The sequence below is a fragment of the Scyliorhinus torazame genome, chromosome 5 (assembly GCF_047496885.1).
Source record: "Scyliorhinus torazame isolate Kashiwa2021f chromosome 5, sScyTor2.1, whole genome shotgun sequence".
NCBI classification, from domain to species: Eukaryota; Metazoa; Chordata; class Chondrichthyes; order Carcharhiniformes; family Scyliorhinidae; genus Scyliorhinus; species Scyliorhinus torazame.
In genome coordinates, this window is record NC_092711.1 from 141,586,967 (window position 1) to 141,604,438 (window position 17,472).

At 45.4% G+C, this 17,472-nt stretch overlaps 1 protein-coding gene across 6 annotated transcripts in view; it reads left to right on the plus strand.

Annotated features, from left to right (window-relative positions):
• The window catches only part of LOC140419852 (uncharacterized), a 32,496-nt gene that overhangs the window by 2,030 nt on the left and 12,994 nt on the right, over positions 1 to 17,472 (plus strand). For 2 of the 6 annotated variants that reach the window (XM_072503906.1, XM_072503907.1), the window contains one exon: positions 1,028 to 2,578. The exons of 3 other annotated variants lie outside the window; for them this stretch is intronic. In XM_072503906.1, coding sequence (XP_072360007.1) covers positions 1,338 to 2,120 — 783 coding nt within the window. In that variant the 5' untranslated portion in view covers positions 1,028 to 1,337 and the 3' untranslated portion in view covers positions 2,121 to 2,578. Of the gene's footprint in view, positions 1 to 1,027; positions 2,579 to 12,452; positions 12,504 to 17,472 lie in introns of those variants that run through there. One more of the 6 variants, XR_011946042.1, reaches the window with a different exon arrangement.

Here is a 17,472-nt window from a genome sequence, read left to right on the forward strand (position 1 = left end):
AAAAAATGAATTGGGTACTCCAAATTTATATATATATATATAAATAAATAAATAAAATGGCAAGCAACGGGAAGGTCAGGGTCCTGAATGTGCACAGACCTAAGGTGCTCAGCAAAGCGACCGCGACCATCGAGAAGGACAAGAGCAGCAGATACCTGGGAACCCCACCACCTGGAGGTTCCCCTCCAAGTCACTCACCAGATTGACTTGGAAATATATCGCCATTCCATCACTGTCGCTGGGGCAACTTCCTGGAACTCCCTCCCTAACAGCACAGTGGGTGTGCAAGGAGGCCACTGACCACCACTTTCTGAAGGGCAACTAGGGATGCGCAACAAATACTGGCCTAACCAGCGACACCCAAATCCTGTAAATTAATTTATTTTAAAAACAAATTTAGAGTACCCAATTCTTTTTTTTCCCAAATAAGTGGCAATTTAGCATGGCCAATTCACCGACCCTGCACATCGTTTTACATTGTGGGGATGAGACCCATGTAGACACGGGGAGAATGTGCAGACTCCACACGGACAGTGACACGGGGCCTGGATCTTCAATGAATTTAAAGACAATGTAGTGATGCTTTGGAATTCTCTACCCCAGAGGACTGTGGAGCCTCAGTCGACAAGTATTTTCAAGACAGAGATTGATAGGTTTCTTGCTATTGAAGATATTGAGGGATATGGGGGATAGTGTGGGAAAATGGTGCTGAGGTAGATCATCCAATGATCTCATTGAATGATTGAGCAGGCTCGATGGGCTGAATGGCCGACTGCAGCTCCTATTTGTTATGATCTCTGTGTCCAGGACGGGAAGCAGTGAGCATGGATCTGTCAATCATCCTGAATCAGCACCTTCAGGAGAATTGGGAGGGTGAATATTACATACAGCAGAGTGAGAATGGAGGGAGAGTGTGTGGGATGGAGATTTACAGCTTTTGGGGAACGAGAGAGGAAAGAATGTTCCTGAGAAATTAAAATAATCTCTTGTGAATTTCTATCCTGTACTGTCCAAACTCCTTTTACAGGATGTTAAAAGGATCGGATTTACAGACCAAAATCTCAAACATCACGGCTAATTCTGACAGTCACTCGATTCATTGGCCGTTATCTAGGAGTAATGTTTACTCAACCTGTTGGCTTCAAAAGATTTTAAACATCATTGTGACTGGAAAAGCACCGAGACACACGCACTGACTGTGGAAAGAGCTTTAACCAGTTACACACCCTGAAAAACATCACACCATTCACAGCGGGGAGAGACTGTACACGTGTCCTGTGTGTGGTCAAAGCTTCAACTGATAGTCCAACCTGGAGAGACTCGAGGAAACCCAAAATATGGAGAAACCATGGAAATGTGGGGACTGTGGGAAGGGATACAGAGCCCCATCAGAGCTGGAGATTCATCGACGCAGTCACACTGGGGAGAGACCATTCACCTGCTCTCAGTGTGAGAAGGGATTCACTCAGTTATCTAGCTTAAATTTACATCTGCAAATTCATACTGGGGAGAGGCCGTTCACCTGCTCTCAGTGTGGGAAGGGATTCATTCAATTATCTCGCCTGAATTTACATCAGCGAATTCACACTGGGGAGAGGCCGTTCACCTGCTCTCAGTGTGGGAAGGGATTCACTCAGTTGTCCAGCCTGAAGATACACCAGCGTGTTCATGCTAGGGAGAGGCCGTTCACCTGCTCTCAGTGTGGGAAGGGATTCAGTCAGTTAATCAACCTACAGGCACACCAGCGAGTTCACACAGGGGAGAGGCCATTCACCTGCTCTCAGTGTGAGAAGGGATTCACTTACTTATCCAACCTGCGGAGACACAAGTTTGTTCATGCTGGGGAGAAGCCGTACAACTGCTCTCAGTGTGAGAAGGGATACAGTGACTTACCCAACCTGCGAAGACACCAACTTGTTCACAATCAGGAGAAGCCGTTCACCTGCTCTGTGTGTGAGAAGGAATTCACTCAGTTATCCAGCCTGCAGACACACCAGCGAGTTCACACTGGGGAGAAGCCGTTCACCTGCTCTCAGTGTGAGAAGGGATTCACTTACTTATCCAACCTGCGGAGACACCAGCGAGTTCACACTGGGGAGAGGCCGTTCACCTGCTCTTAGTGTGGGAAGGGATTTTGTGTTTCCTCGTCCCTGCTGAGACACCAACAAGTTCACAATTGATTACAGTGATGGATTCTGCTGTTATTGTTTCTGCTTCGATTACATCCAGGACTGCATTTCGTTCTCTCTTCTCTTTCTCTCTCCGGGATCCTGAGACAGGAAAAGCTTCTATAGGAATGTGAAAAGATTAGCAAAGACCAATATGTGTCCATTCCAGGCAGAGACAGGAGAGTTTCTAATGGGGAATAAGGAAATGACAGAGAAACTAAACAATGTGTGTCTGTCTTCACGAAGGAAGATACAGAAATTGTCCCAAAAACACGAGAGAACCATGGGACTCGTGAGCACGAGGAACTGAAAGAGATTAGTATTAGTGAAAAAGTAGTATTGGAGAAATTAATGTGGTTGAAAGTTAATGAATCCCCAAAAGCTGATGCTCTACATCCCAGAGTGTTGAAAGAGGCAGCTGTAGAGATAGTGGATACATTGGTGATCATCTTTCAAAATTATATAGGTTCTGGAATGGTTCCTGCAGATTGGAAGGTGGTAAATGTAACCCCATTATTTAAGGAGGGAGAGAGAAAACAGGGAACCAGAGACCCATTAGTCTGATATCAGTAGGAGGGAAAATGCTACAATCTATTATAAAGGATGTGATAACATACAAATCAGGAGTAGGCCACTCGGCCCCTCGAGCCTGCTCCACCATTCAATAAGTTAACGGCTGATCTGATTAAATCCTCAAAACCAGATTCCCGCCGACCCCCCCCCCCCCCCCCCCCCCCAATAACCTTTCACCTTCTTACTTGGCAAGAATCTATCCAGCTCTGCCTTAAAAATATTCATAGACTCTGCTTCCACTGCCCTTTGAAGAAGAGAGTTCCAAAGACTCACAACCCTCGGAGAAAATAAGTTCTCCTCTGCCTCAAATGGGCAAGTTATTACTTTTCAAGTGACTCCAATTTCTAGATTCTCCCATAAGAGGAAACATCCTGTCCACATCCACCCTGTCAAGACCCCTCAGGATCCTGTACGCTTCAATCAAATCACCTAAACTCCATCGGACACAAGCCCAGCCTGTCCAATCATTCCTCATAAGACCAGCCTCCAATTCCAGGTATGAGTCCAGTAAACCTTCTCTGAACTGCTTCCAACACATTTACATCATTCCTTCAATGAGAGCAATACTGTACACAGTGCTCCAGATGTGGTCTCACCAATGTCCTGAATAACTGAAGCATAACCTCCCTACTTTTGTATTCAATTCCCCTCACAATAAACAATAACATTCTATTAGCTTTCCTAATTACTTGCTGTACCTGTATACTCGCCTTTTGTGATTCATGCTCTTGGACACCCAGATCCCTCCGAATCTCAGAGCTCTGCAATCTCTCACCATTCAGATAAGAAACTTTTAAAATCATTTTTGCCAAAATGGATAATGTCACAATTTCCCACATAATACTCGATTGGGCAGATCTTTTCCCACTCACGTAACCTTTCTATAATCCTTTGTAACCTCCTTATGTCCTCTTCACAATTTACTTTCCTACCTATCTTTGTATCATTGGAACATAGGAGCAGGAGTTGGCCATTCAGCCCGTCGAGCCTGCTCCATCATTCAATACGATCATGGCTGATCATCCACTTCAATGTCTTTTTCCCCACACTGTCCCCATATCCCTTTGTGTTATTGGTATTTAGAAATCTGTCAGTCTCTGCTTTAAACACACTCAATTACTGAGCTTCCACAGCCCTCTGGGGTAGAGAATTCCAAAGATTCACAACCCTCTTGAGTAAAGAAATGTCTCCTCCGAGACCGGTCCGAAGTGATTTTCCCCTTATTTTGAAACTGTGTCCCCTGGTTCCAGACTTCCCAACCAGGGGAAACATCTCACCTGCACCTACCCTGTCTATTCCATTCAATATCTCAGAAGTTTTGGTGAGATCACCTCTCATTCTTCAAAACTCGAGTGAATACAGGCCCAGTTTCCCCAATCTCTATTCATAGGACAGTCCTGCCATCCCCTGTGGTCTCTGGTTCCCTGTTTTCTCTCTACCTCCTTAAATAGCGGGCTTAGATTTACCACCTTGCAATCTATAGAATATTGAAACATGATCACCAATATATCCACTATCTCTCCAGCCACCTCTTTCAACACTCTGGGATGGAGAGCGTCAGCTTTTGGGGATTTCTGATTTATTTCTTTATTGCCACGTGTACCGAGGTACAGTGAAAAGTATTGTTCCACGTACAGTCCAGACAGATCATTCCAAACATGGAAAAAATACCATTTATTAACTTTCAACCACATTAATTTCTCCAGTACTAGTTTTTCACGATTAATAATCTCGTTCAGTTCCTCAATCTCACTAGTCCCTTAGTGTTCTCATGTTTGGGGGAAATTTCTGTATCTTCCTCTGTGACGACAGACACACAGTTTAGTTTCTCTGTCATTTCCTTATTCCCCATTATAAATTCTCCTGCCTTTGCCTGGAATGGACCCACAGTGGTCTTTGCTAATCTTTTCCTTTTCACATTCCTATAGGAGCTTTTCCTGTTGGTTTTATGTTTCTCGCCTGTTTGCTCTCATATTCTATTTTCTCTTTATCAGTCTCTTGGTTTGGTTTTCAGCAAAGGACGACCAAGTTCCCAATCCTCGGGCTTGCTACTATTTGGGCCACTTTATGAGCCTCTTCCTTTGACCTAATGCAATCTTTAACTTTGCTTGTCAGCCACGGTTGCAAAACGTCTGTTGGATTTTTGTTTATTAAGGGAGTCTATATTTTATGTAAATATGTAACAATTCCTCAAATACTTGTGATTGCCTGTCTATCGTCAGAGCTTTTATTGTAATTTCCCAATCTAGCACAGACAACTGTGAATACAGGCCCAGTTTCCCCAATGTCTCTTCATAGGACAGTCCTCTGTGGTAAAATGTGCCGTGGCCTGTATTTTAGGCTCAATAAACTCAGACACTTTAAATTAAAAATTGGACATTTTAAATCAAGCCACAGCCAGCTCCAGCAACCAGCCTGAATACACTGAACTCCGACAAGCTGCCAGCACATGTCTGGAGCTGCTCTGCTCCATCAATCACCAATCAAGAGATAATTGGCTCTATTCATCGATTGATTGATTGTTTTGAATAGACAAAGTTACATAACAAACAATACACCAGGAAACGGACTCCTGTGGACAGATTCCAGTGTCCTGCTGAGTGGCCATTGGTAACTCCATTGGGTGGTACCACTCCCACCCTGTGACCTCATCGACTGGGGTCAGAGAACATTCTGGAAGGACCTAGAAAGGGTATAACGATCGAACCCTCGGACCGCCCAGCAGTGAAGACTCCACGCAGAGGTAATCAAGACGACTGACCAGAGACGGAAAGAAGCAGCGGCGAGACCCATCTTCTCGGAAGAAGACCCCGAGGAGATTGATCAAACCCGCAGCTCGAATGAGTCCATCGGCTCGGGTACTATTCAGAATCTTGGGACTGTAATTAGTGGGATAATTTAAGGGTAACTGTTTTACTGCTTGTGGAATAAAGTTATGTGATTTATACACTCCGTTGTCCTTTGTTTATCTGGTCAATAAAGATACCTGGGTAAAACATTTGATTAATAAACTGGTCGAAGTGTCTGTGGTTTTATAGAAACAACACCTCCCATCCCTGGAACAAGTCTGGTGAACTTTCCTTACTCCCTCTGTGGCAACATTATCTTTCCTGAGGCAAGGGGAGTAAAACTGCACACAGTACTCCAGCTGTGGTCTAACCAAGGTTCTACACTATTGAAGCAAGTCTTCACTCCTCCTTTACTGAAATCTGCTTGTGATAAAGGCCAACATCCCATTCGCCTTCCTAATAACTTGCTGCGCCTGTATGTTAGCCTTCAGTGACTTATTGATGAGGACACCCAGGTCCCTTTGTACATCTACACTTTCTAATCTCTGACCATTTCAGAAATACTCTGCTCATCGGTTCCTCCTTCAAAGTAATAATCTTACATTTTTCCACATTATATTCCATCTGCCATGTCCTTGCCCACTCACTAAGTCTGTCCAAATCCTCCTGTAGCCGTTTTACATCTTCCTCACAACACACATTCCCACCCAGCTTTGTGTCATCAGTGAACTTGGAAATATTCCATTTGGTCCCCACATCCAAATCATTGTATAAACTATGAATAGCTGGGCCCAAATACTGATCTTTGCAGTAACCCACTTGTCCCAACTGCTAATGTGAGAATGACCCATTTATTCCTCCTCTCTGTTTTCTGCCTGTTAGCCAATCCTCAATCCATGCCAGTATATTACCTCCCATCCCATGTGTTTTCATTTTGCTGACTAACCTCCTGTGGGATGTTTATCATAAACCTTCTGAAAATCCAAGTGTGCCACAGCCACGGACTCCCCTTTATCAATTCTGTTAATAACATCCTCAAAAACTCCAAAGGTTTCGTCAGACATGATTTCCTATTCTGAAATCCATGTTAGAAGTCTTACAATACCAGGTTAAAGTCCAACAGGTTTGTTTTGAATCACTAGCTTTCGGAGTGCAACTCCTTCATCAGGTGAGGAAGAAGCTCCTTCACCTGAGGAAGGAGCAGCGCTCCGAAAGCTATTGATTCGAAACAAACCTGTTGGACTTTAACCTGGTGTTGTAAGACTTCTTACTGTGCCCACCCCAGTCCAACGCCAGCATCTCCATATCATAAATCCATGTTAATTATTATTATCCAGGTGTCCATTTACACATCCTGTATAATAGATTCTAGCATTTTCCCAATACTGATGTCAGGCTAACAGGTCTGTAGTTCACCGTTTTCTCTCTCCCTCCCTTCCTGAACAGTGGGGTGACATTTCCTATCTTTTAATCTGCAGGAACCATTCCAGAATCTATAGAATTTTGGAAGATGATCACCAATGTATCTGTGATTTCTTTAGCAACCTCTTTCAACTGGGATGTAGAATATCAGGTCTCGGGGACTCATCAATATTCAATCCCATTAATTTCTCCAATGCAGCATAAGACCATAAGACATAGGAGCGGAAGTAAGGCCATTCGGCCCATCGAGTCCACTCCACCATTCAATCATGGCTGATTTCAACTCCATTTACCCGCTCTCCATAGCCCTTAATTCCTCGAGAAATCAAGAATTTATAAACTTCTGTCTTAAAGACACTCAACTTCCCGGCCTCCACCGCCCTCTGTGGCAATGAATTTCACAGACCCACCACTCTCTGGCTGAAGAAATTTCTCCTCATCTCTGTTCTAAAGTGACACCCTTTTATTCTAAGGCTGTGCCCCCGGGTCCCAGTCTCCCCTGCTAATGGAAACAACTTCCCTATGTCCACCCTATCTAAGCCATTCATTATCTTGTAAGTTTCTATTAGATCTCCCCTCAACCTCCTAAACTCCACGAATATAATCCCAGGATCCTCAGACGTTCATCGTATGTTAGGCCTACCATTCCTGGGATCATCCGTGTGAATCTCCGCTGGACCCGCTCCAGTGCCAGTATGTCCTTCCTGAGGTGTGAGGCCCAAAATTGCTCACAGTATTCTAAATGGGGCCTAACTAATGCTTTATAAAGCTTCAGAAGTACATCCCTGCTTTTATATTCCAAGCCTCTTGAGATGAATGACAACATTGCATTTTCTTTCTTAATTACGGACTCAACCTGCAAGTTTACCTTTAGAGAATCCTGGACTAGGACTCCCAAGTCCCTTTGCACTTCAGCATTATGGATTTTGTCACCGTTTAGAAAATAGTCCATGCCTCTATTCTTTTTTCCAAAGTGCAAGACCTCGCACTTGCCCACGTTGAATTTCATCAGCCATTTCTTGGACCACTCTCCTAAACTGTCTAAATCTTTCTGCAGCCTCCCCACCTCCTCCATACTACCTGCCCCTCCACCTATCTTTTATATCATCGGCCAACATAGCCAGAATGCCCCCAGTCCCGTCATCTAGATCGTTAATATATAAAGAGAACAGCTGTGGCCCCAACACTGAACCCTGTGGGACACCACTCGTCACTGGTTGCTATTCCGAAAAAGAACCTTTTATCCCAACTCTCTGCCTTCTGCCTGACAGCCAATCGTCAATCCATATTAGTACCTTGCCTCGAATACCATGGGCCCTTATTTTACTCAGCAGTCTCCCGTGAGGCACCTTATCAAAGGCCTTTTGAAAGTCAAGATAGATAACATCCATTGGCTCTCCTTGGTCTAACCTATTTGTTATCTCTTCAAAGAACTCCAACAGGTTTGTCAGGCACAACCTCCCCTTACTAAATCCATGCTGACTTGTCCTAATCCGACCCTGCACTTCCAAGAATTTAGAAATCTCATCCTTAACAATGGATTCTAGAATCTTGCCAACAACCGAGGTTAGGCTAATTGGCCTATAATTTTCCATCTTTTTCCTTGTTCCCTTCTTGAACAGGGGGGTTACAACAGCGATTTTCCAATCCTCTGGGACTTTCCCTGACTCCAGTGACTTTTGAAAGATCATAACTAACGCCTCCACTATTTCTTCAGCTATCTCCTTTAGAACTCTAGGATGTAGCCCATCTGGGCCGGGAGATTTATCAATTTTTAGACCTCTTAGTTTCTCTAGCACTTTCTCCTTTGTGATGGCTACCATATTCAACTCTGCCCCGACTCTCCGGAATTGTTGGGATATTACTCATGTCTTCTACTGTGAAGATTGACGCAAAGTACTTATTTAATTCCTCAGCTATTTCCTTGTCTCCCATCACTAGATTACCATCATCATTTTGGAGTGGTCCAATGTCTACTTTTGCCTCCCGTTTGTTTTTAATGTATTTAAATAAACTTTTACTATCATTCCTAATGTTACTGGCTAGCCTACCTTCATAATTGATCCTCTCTTTCCTTATTTCTCTTTGTTATCCTCTGTTTGTTTTTGTAGCCTTCCCAATCTTCTGACTTCCCACTACTCTTTGCCACATTATAGGCTTTCTCTTTTGCTTTGATGCATTCCCTAACTTCCTTTGTCAGCCATGGCTGCCTAATCCCCACTCTGATAACCTTTCTTTTCTTTGGGATGAACCTCTGTACTGTGTCCTCAATTACTCCCAGAAACTCCTGCCATTGCTGTTCTACTGTCTTTCCCACTAGGCTCTGCTCCCAGTCGATTTTCGTCAGTTCCACCCTCATGCCCCTGTAGTTACCTTTATTTAACTGTAACACCTTTACATCTGATTCTACCTTCTTTCTTTCAAATTGGAGATTGAATTCTACCATATTATGATCACTGCCTCCTAAGTGTTCCCTTACTTTAAGATCATTAATCAAGTCTGGCTCATTACATAACACTAAGTCCAGAGTGGCCTGTTCCCTCGTGGGCTCCATCACAAGCTGTTCCAAAAAGCCCTCCTGTAAACATTCAATGAATTCCCTTTCCTTGGGTCCACTGGCAGCATTATTTACCCAGTCCACCTGCATATTGAAGTCCCCATGATCACTGTGAGCTTGCCTTTCTGACATGCACTTTCTATTTTGTGGTGCATTTTGTGCCCCCGGTCTTGACCACTGTTAGGAGGCCTGTACATAACTCCCATTATGGTTTTTTTGCCTTTGTGGTTCCTCAACTCTACCCACACGGACTCCACATCATCTGACCCTCTGTCGTTTAGTGCTATTGATTTAATTTCATTCCTAATTAACAAGGGAACCCCGCCCCCTCTGCCCACTTCTCTGTCTTTTCGATAGGTTGTGAATCCCTGGATGTTTCAATGCCAGTCCTGAACCCCCTGCAACCACGTCTCTGTGATGCCTACCACATCATACCTGCCAGTCACAATCTGGGCCACAAGCTCATCTACCTCGTTCCGTACACTGCGCGCATTTAAATATAGCACCTTTAATTCTCCATTGACCGTCCCTTTTTGTTTTCTTAGTGTGGTAGACCTTGGTTTACTGAGCCTTTCCATACACTGTCATATTTTGTGGGGTGGGGACTATCGTAACCTCTCCTGAGTTTTGTCTTTTCTTGATTTTTTTGTATTCCTAAGCAGCTACGCTTCCCACTGATTACTTCACCTCTTGGTTCCCTGACTTTCCCTTCCCCCCCCCCCTCTTAGTAATCCTTTATTCCTCATTCTCCCTAGTTCCTTGGATCTCTAACTTTGGGAAATTTCTTTCGCTAAATTCTCCATTCCTGAGACTAAGTGTTGATGCCGGGGCAGGATTCGAGAGTTCTACGATAGCAAAACTGATGCCGCACCTGGTCCAATTCAACGACTGTTGAGGGGCCAGGACCGGCACAACATGGAACACAATCCATTCCAATGAGAAACGGTGCCGGATTTGCCGGATTCACGATTGACACTCGGGAGGCTGACAAGCTGCATAAACACACTTCACTCCACATACACACCATCCCAGCTAACAAGATGGCAGTGAGGAGAGTGGCACCCCGCTTTACAGACACAGAGCTTGAGATCCTGCTGGACGCCATGGAGGAGAGGTGGGCAACCCTGTACCGTGGCCCGGGAAGGAGGCTGCCAGCTGCCACCATTCATCGTGCCTGGGCACAGGTGGCAACACCGTCCGGACAGGCCAACAGTGCTGTAAAAAACTGTACAACCTCCTCAGGGTGGCCAGGGTAAATAGGCAGCACTGTGCCTCTGGCACCAAACTCGTCCCATGCTGTTTCTTAACTCCACCCAAACAGATTCTACATTTTGTATTCCTGATCTGAGACCCTCCCTTACTAATGTACTGATGCCGTCCCTTATTATCAGTGCAACACCACCTCCTTTTCCTTTTTGCCTGCATCATCAGCAAACTCAACAATCATTACCTTCAGACCCATCATCCAAGTCATTGATATAAATTGTAGAAGATTGACGCCCCAGCACTGGTCCCTTTGACACACCACTCGTTACATCTTGCCAACCAGAAAATGATCTATTTATGCTTCATCTCGGTTTTCTGGTAGCTAGCCAATCTTTCACTGTGAAAGATAGTTCTGGAGTTAAAGGCTGCCAGTTTGGGAAAAGAAAAGAACGGAACCCTCGGGAATGAATAATCACTTTGGACTGTAGTGTACTTAAGGTGTAGGTTTCCTACAAAAATAATGTTTAGTTAACATTGCTTCTAGTTTGTTTGTTGCAGTAAAAGTTATAAACCTTAAGTCCTGTCATGTGATCCTTTAATTTGTTGACTGGGGATTTGATTTTTGTTTTGAAGTTACTGATCTTTACAGAGATTCTAATCTACAAGTTTTGTCTTCCCATTTGAACCTCGGGCATCTTTCTGTCTCTATTGCTCGTGTCAATGACAGCGAGGCAACTGAGCTGAGGGCTGAATTTAGCTGAGAATAACGGGGCTGTGCCCCAGTTGAGAATCTGCCATGGGCGTCACACTAACAGAGAGACAGGGAGGTGCTGGAGGACTGACTGGGAAATCAAGGGTTTGGGATGATCAGGCTGATGGTGTCTTGAACCCGGGGTCCGGTGCTCCTGTGCCCAAAGGGGCTGTTAGGGGCTGTTTAGTATAGGGCTAAATCGCTGGCTTTGAAAGCAGACCAAGGCAGGCCAGCAGCACGGTTCAATTCCCGTACCAGCCTCCCCGAACAGGCTTTTTCATTTGAAGCCTACTTGTGACAATAAGCAATTTTCATTTCATTTTTCATTTTCAAGTGGGGAGTCACGGGAACAAGCTACAGAGGAACCGAAGAGAAACATTGTAAACATCCTTTTACCATGGTTACTCTTTTACTCTGGTTGTCTTTGATCAGCAAGTAATTTTCTGATATTTTTTAAAACCATGTTCTATTTCATTAATAAACTTGTTTCATTAAAAATATTTCATTTTTGGTGGTCTTTTTGTGCTTAAATTCATTCACTTTGGGGAAAGTGGGTGAAAGAGGTTGACAGGCTCTTTAACTGAACGTGAGTCTCTCTTAAGCTAATTGCAAAGGAGCCAGAGGGGGAGAGGAGATTTTAATTTTATTTTGACACACTGTTTGAAAATATGGTTCAGAGAGTCAATCGTGATTGACTCGTTTATCGAGTCTTTTTCAGGAAATTACAAGGGATGTCAATAAAGGGGAACCTGTAGATGTGGTTTATCTAGGTTTCCAGAAGGAATTCCCCAGGGTGCCACATCAAAGGTAATAATAATCTTTATTGTCACAAGTAGGCTTACATTAACACCACAATGAAGTTACTGTGAAAAGCCCCGAGTCACCTGTTCGGGTACACAGAGGGAGAATTTTGGATTTCGGCGGCAGCGGTGCGCAGGGGCCTTCTGGGAGGTGAGTAGTGAGTTTAAAAGCTCTTACCTTTACAGGAGCAGCCCTTTGGATTTCGGCAGCAGCAGTGCGCAGGGGCCTTCTGGGAGGTGAGTAGTGAGTTTTAAAGCTCTTACCTTTACAGGAGCAGCCCTTTGGATTTCGGCGGCAGCGGTGCGCAGGGGCCTTCTGGGAGGTGAGTAGTGAGTTTAAAAGCTCTTACCTTTACAGGAGCAGCCCTTTGGATTTCGGCGGCAGCGGTGCGCAGGGGCCTTCTGGGAGGTGAGAAGTGAGTTTAAAAGCTCTTACCTTTACAGGAGCAGCCCTTTGGATTTCGGCGGCAGCGGTGCGCAGGGGCCTTCTGGGAGGTGAGTAGTGAGTTTAAAAGCTCTTACCTTTACAGGAGCAGCCCTTTGGATTTCAGCGGCAGCGGTGCGCAGGGGCCTTCTGGGAGGTGAGTAGTTAGTTTAAAAGCTCTTACCTTTACAGGAGCAGCCCTTTGGATTTCGGCGGCAGCGGTGCGCAGGGGCCTTCTGGGAGGTGAGTAGTGAATTTAAAAAGCCTTGCCTGTTCCCGTGTCTGTTCTTTTCTGTTTTATTTGTTTTTATATAAGGCGGGAACCGGATGTTCGACCTCTGGCAAGTCCCCCCCCCCCCCAGCCAATAAATTCTGGTGGAGAGGAAACCCGAGACACTACACGTGTAGTGTCTCCCACCCGCCCTCCTCCTCTAACCTAATAATAAGACCCATTGGTGTAAGGTAAGTGCCATATTATATTATTATATTATTAGCATTGTGCAGGTCAAGGATCGGAGGTGGAGGAGCAGTCTCTGTCAGCGAGAGAACCTGAGAACATCTCAGACACTCAGAAGGTAAGTAAGTGATTTTTACTTTTATACCTTTTTTCAAATTGTGTGTGTCGGGGGGAAACTGAAGTGACATCACAGAAAAGCTGTGACCTGAGTGGCTGGTTGGGATTCTAACCTAAATTTAAAAAAAAAATTGAGTATTTGGGAACTAATTAAACATAATAACTTAATTATAATTTAGAGGATATCTAAGCCAGAGATCGGAGAGTATTATAGTTAGCTATCGCATTTCTATTAGAAATCTAGTGCTAGGAAACAGATAGTTGACAGTAACTTTGCAATTTAAAAAAAAAGTATTAAAAAAAAAAAATGACAAATTTTAATTTTAATTAATTGACGCAATGTCAGTTAGAGGGGTGCTGTGCTCTGACTGTGAGATGTGGCAGGTCCGGGAGGCTTCCAGCGTCCCGGATGGCTTCATCTGCAGAAAGTGCACCCAACTGCAGCTCCTCACAGACCGCATGGTTCGGTTGGAGCAGCAATTGGATGCACTTAGGAGCATGCAGGTGGCGGAAAGCGTCATAGATCGCAGTTATGTAAATGTGGTCACACCCAAGGTGCAGGCAGAGAAATGGGTGACCACCAGAAAGGGCAGGCAGTCAGTGCAGGAATCCCCTGTGGTTGTCCCCCTCTCGAACAGATATACCCCTTTGGATACTGTCGGGGGGGGTAGCCTATCAGGGGAAAACAGCAGCAGCCAGAGCAGTGGCACGACGGCTGGCTCTGATGTTCAGAAGGGAGGGTCAAAGCGCAGAAGAGTAATAGTAATAGGGGACTCTATAGTCAGGGGCACAGATAGGCGCTTCTGTGGACGTGAAAGAGACTCCAGGATGGTATGTTGCCTCCCTGGTGCCAGGGTCCAGGATGTCTCCGAACGGGTAGAGGGAATCCTGAAGGGGGAGGGCAAACAGGCAGAGGTCGTTGTACATATTGGTACTAACGACATAGGCAGGAAGGGGCATGAGGTCCTGCAGCAGGAGTTCAGGGAGCTAGGCAGAAAGTTAAAAGACAGGACCTCGAGGGTTGTAATCTCGGGATTACTCCCTGTGCCACGTGCCAGTGAGGCTAGAAATAGGAAGATAGAGCAGACAAACACGTGGCTAAACAGCTGGTGTAGGAGGGAGGGTTTCTGTTATCTGGACCACTGGGAGGTCTTCCGGGACAGGTGTGACCTGTATAAGATGGACGGGTTGCATCTAAACCGGAGAGGCATAAATATCCTGGCCGCGAGGTTTGCTAGTGTCACACGGGAGGGTTTAAACTAGTATGGCAGGGGGGTGGGCACGGGAGCAATAGGTCAGAAGGTGAGAGCATTGAGGGAGAACTAGGGAATAGGGACAGTGTGGCTCTGAGGCAGAGCAGACGGGGAGAAGTTGCTGAACACAGCGGGTCTGGTGGCCTGAAGTGCATATGTTTTAATGCAAGGAGCATTACGGGTAAGGCAGATGAACTTAGAGCTTGGATTACTACTTGGAACTATGATGTTGTTGCCATTACAGAGACCTGGTTGAGGGAAGGGCAGGATTGGCAGCTAAACGTTCCAGGATTTAGATGTTTCAGGCGGGATAGAGGGGGATGTAAAAGGGGAGGCGGAGTTGCGCTACTTGTTCGGGAGAATATCACAGCTATACTGCGAGAGGACACCTCAGAGGGCAGTGAGGCTATATGGGTAGAGATCAGGAATAAGAAGGGTGCAGTCACAATGTTGGGGGTATACTACAGGCCTCCCAACAGCCAGCGGGAGATAGAGGAGCAGATAGGTAGACAGATTTTGGAAAAGAGTAAAAACAACAGGGTTGTGGTGATGGGAGACTTCAACTTCCCCAATATTGACTGGGACTCACTTAGTGCCAGGGGCTTAGACGGGGCGGAGTTTGTAAGGAGCATCCAGGAGGGCTTCTTAAAACAATATGTAAACAGTCCAACTAGGGAAGGGGCGGTACTGGACCTGGTATTGGGGAATGAGCCCGGCCAGGTGGTAGATGTTTCAGTAGGGGAGCATTTCGGTAACAGTGACCACAATTCAGTAAGTTTTAAAGTACTGGTGGACAAGGATAAGAGTGGTCCGAGGATGAATGTGCTAAATTGGGGGAAGGCTAATTATAACAATATTAGGCGGGAACTGAAGAACATAGATTGGGGGCGGATGTTTGAGGGCAAATCAACATCTGACATGTGGGAGGCTTTCAAGTGTCAGTTGAAAGGAATACAGGACAGGCATGTTCCTGTGAGGAAGAAAGATAAATACGGCAATTTTCGGGAACCTTGGATGACGAGTGATATTGTAGGCCTCGTCAAAAAGAAAAAGGAGGCATTTGTCAGGGCTAAAAGGCTGGGAACAGACTAAGCCTGTGTGGCATATAAGGAAAGTAGGAAGGAACTTAAGCAAGGAGTCAGGAGGGCTAGAAGGGGTCATGAAAAGTCATTGGCAAATAGGGTTAAGGAAAATCCCAAGGCTTTTTACACGTACATAAAAAGCAAGAGGGTAGCCAGGGAAAGGGTTGGCCCACTGAAGGATAGGCAAGGGAATCTATGTGTGGAGCCAGAGGAAATGGGCGAGGTACTAAATGAATACTTTGCATCAGTATTCACCAAAGAGAAGGAATTGGTAGATGTTGAGTCTGGAGAAGGGGGTGTAGATAGCCTGGGTTACATTGTGATCCAAAAAGACGAGGTGTTGGGTGTCTTAAAAAATATTAAGGTAGATAAGTCCCCAGGGCCTGATGGGATCTACCCCAGAATACTGAAGGAGGCTGGAGAGGAAATTGCCGAGGCCTTGACCGAAATCTTTGGATCCTCGCTGTCTTCAGGGGATGTCCCGGAGGACTGGAGAATAGCCAATGTTGTTCCTTTGTTTAAGAAGGGTAGCAAGGATAATCCCGGGAACTACAGGCCGGTGAGCCTTACTTCAGTGGTAGGGAAATTACTGGAGAGAATTCTTCGAGACAGGATCTACTCCCATTTGGAAGCAAATGGACGTATTAGTGAGAGGCAGCACGGTTTTGTGAAGGGGAGGTCGTGTCTCACTAACTTGATAGAGTTTTTCGAGGAGGTCACTAAGATGATTGATGCAGGTAGGGCAGTAGATGTTGTCTATATGGACTTCAGTATGGCCTTTGACAAGGTCCCTCATGGTAGACTAGTACAAAAGGTGAAGTCACACGGGATCAGGGGTGAACTGGCAAGGTGGATACAGAACTGGCTAGGCCATAGAAGGCAGAGGGTAGCAATGGAGGGATGCTTTTCTAATTGGAGGGCTGTGACCAGTGGTGTTCCACAGGGATCAGTGCTGGGACTGTTGCTCTTTGTAGTATATATAAATGATTTGGAGGAAAATGTAACTGGTCTGATTAGTAAGTTTGCAGACGACACAAAGGTTGGTGGAATTGCGGATAGCGATGAGGACTGTCTGAGGATACAGCAGGATTTAGATTGTCTGGAGACTTGGGCGGAGAGATGGCAGATGGAGTTTAATCCGGACAAATGTGAGGTAATGCATTTTGGAAGGGCTAATGCAGGTAGGGAATATACAGTGAATGGTAGAACCCTCAAGAGTATTGAAAGTCAAAGAGATCTAGGAGTACAGGTCCACAGGTCATTGAAAGGGGCAACACAGGTGGAGAAGGTAGTCAAGAAGGCATACGGCATGCTTGCCTTCATTGGCCGGGGCATTGAGTATAAGAATTGGCAAGTCATGTTGCAGCTGTATAGAACCTTAGTTAGGCCACACTTGGAGTATAGTGTTCAATTCTGGTCGCCACACTACCAGAAGGATGTGGAGGCTTTAGAGAGGGTGTAGAAGAGATTTACCAGAATATTGCCTGGTATGGAGGGCATAAGCTATGAGGAGCGATTGAATAAACTCGGTTTGTTCTCACTGGAACGAAGGAGGTTGAGGGGCGACCTGATAGAGGTATACAAAATTATGAGGGGCATAGACAGAGTGGATAGTCAGAGGCTTTTCCCCAGGGTAGAGGGGTCAATTACTAGGGGGCATAGGTTTAAGGTGAGAGGAGCAAAGTTTAGAGTAGATGTACGAGGCAAGTTTTTTACGCAGAGGGTAGTGGGTGCCTGGAACTCACTACCGGAGGAGGTAGTGGAAGCAGGGACGATAGGGACATTTAAGGGGCATCTTGACAAATACATGAATAGGATGGGAATAGAAGGATACGGACCCAGGAAGTGTAGAAGATTGTAGTTTAGTCGGGCA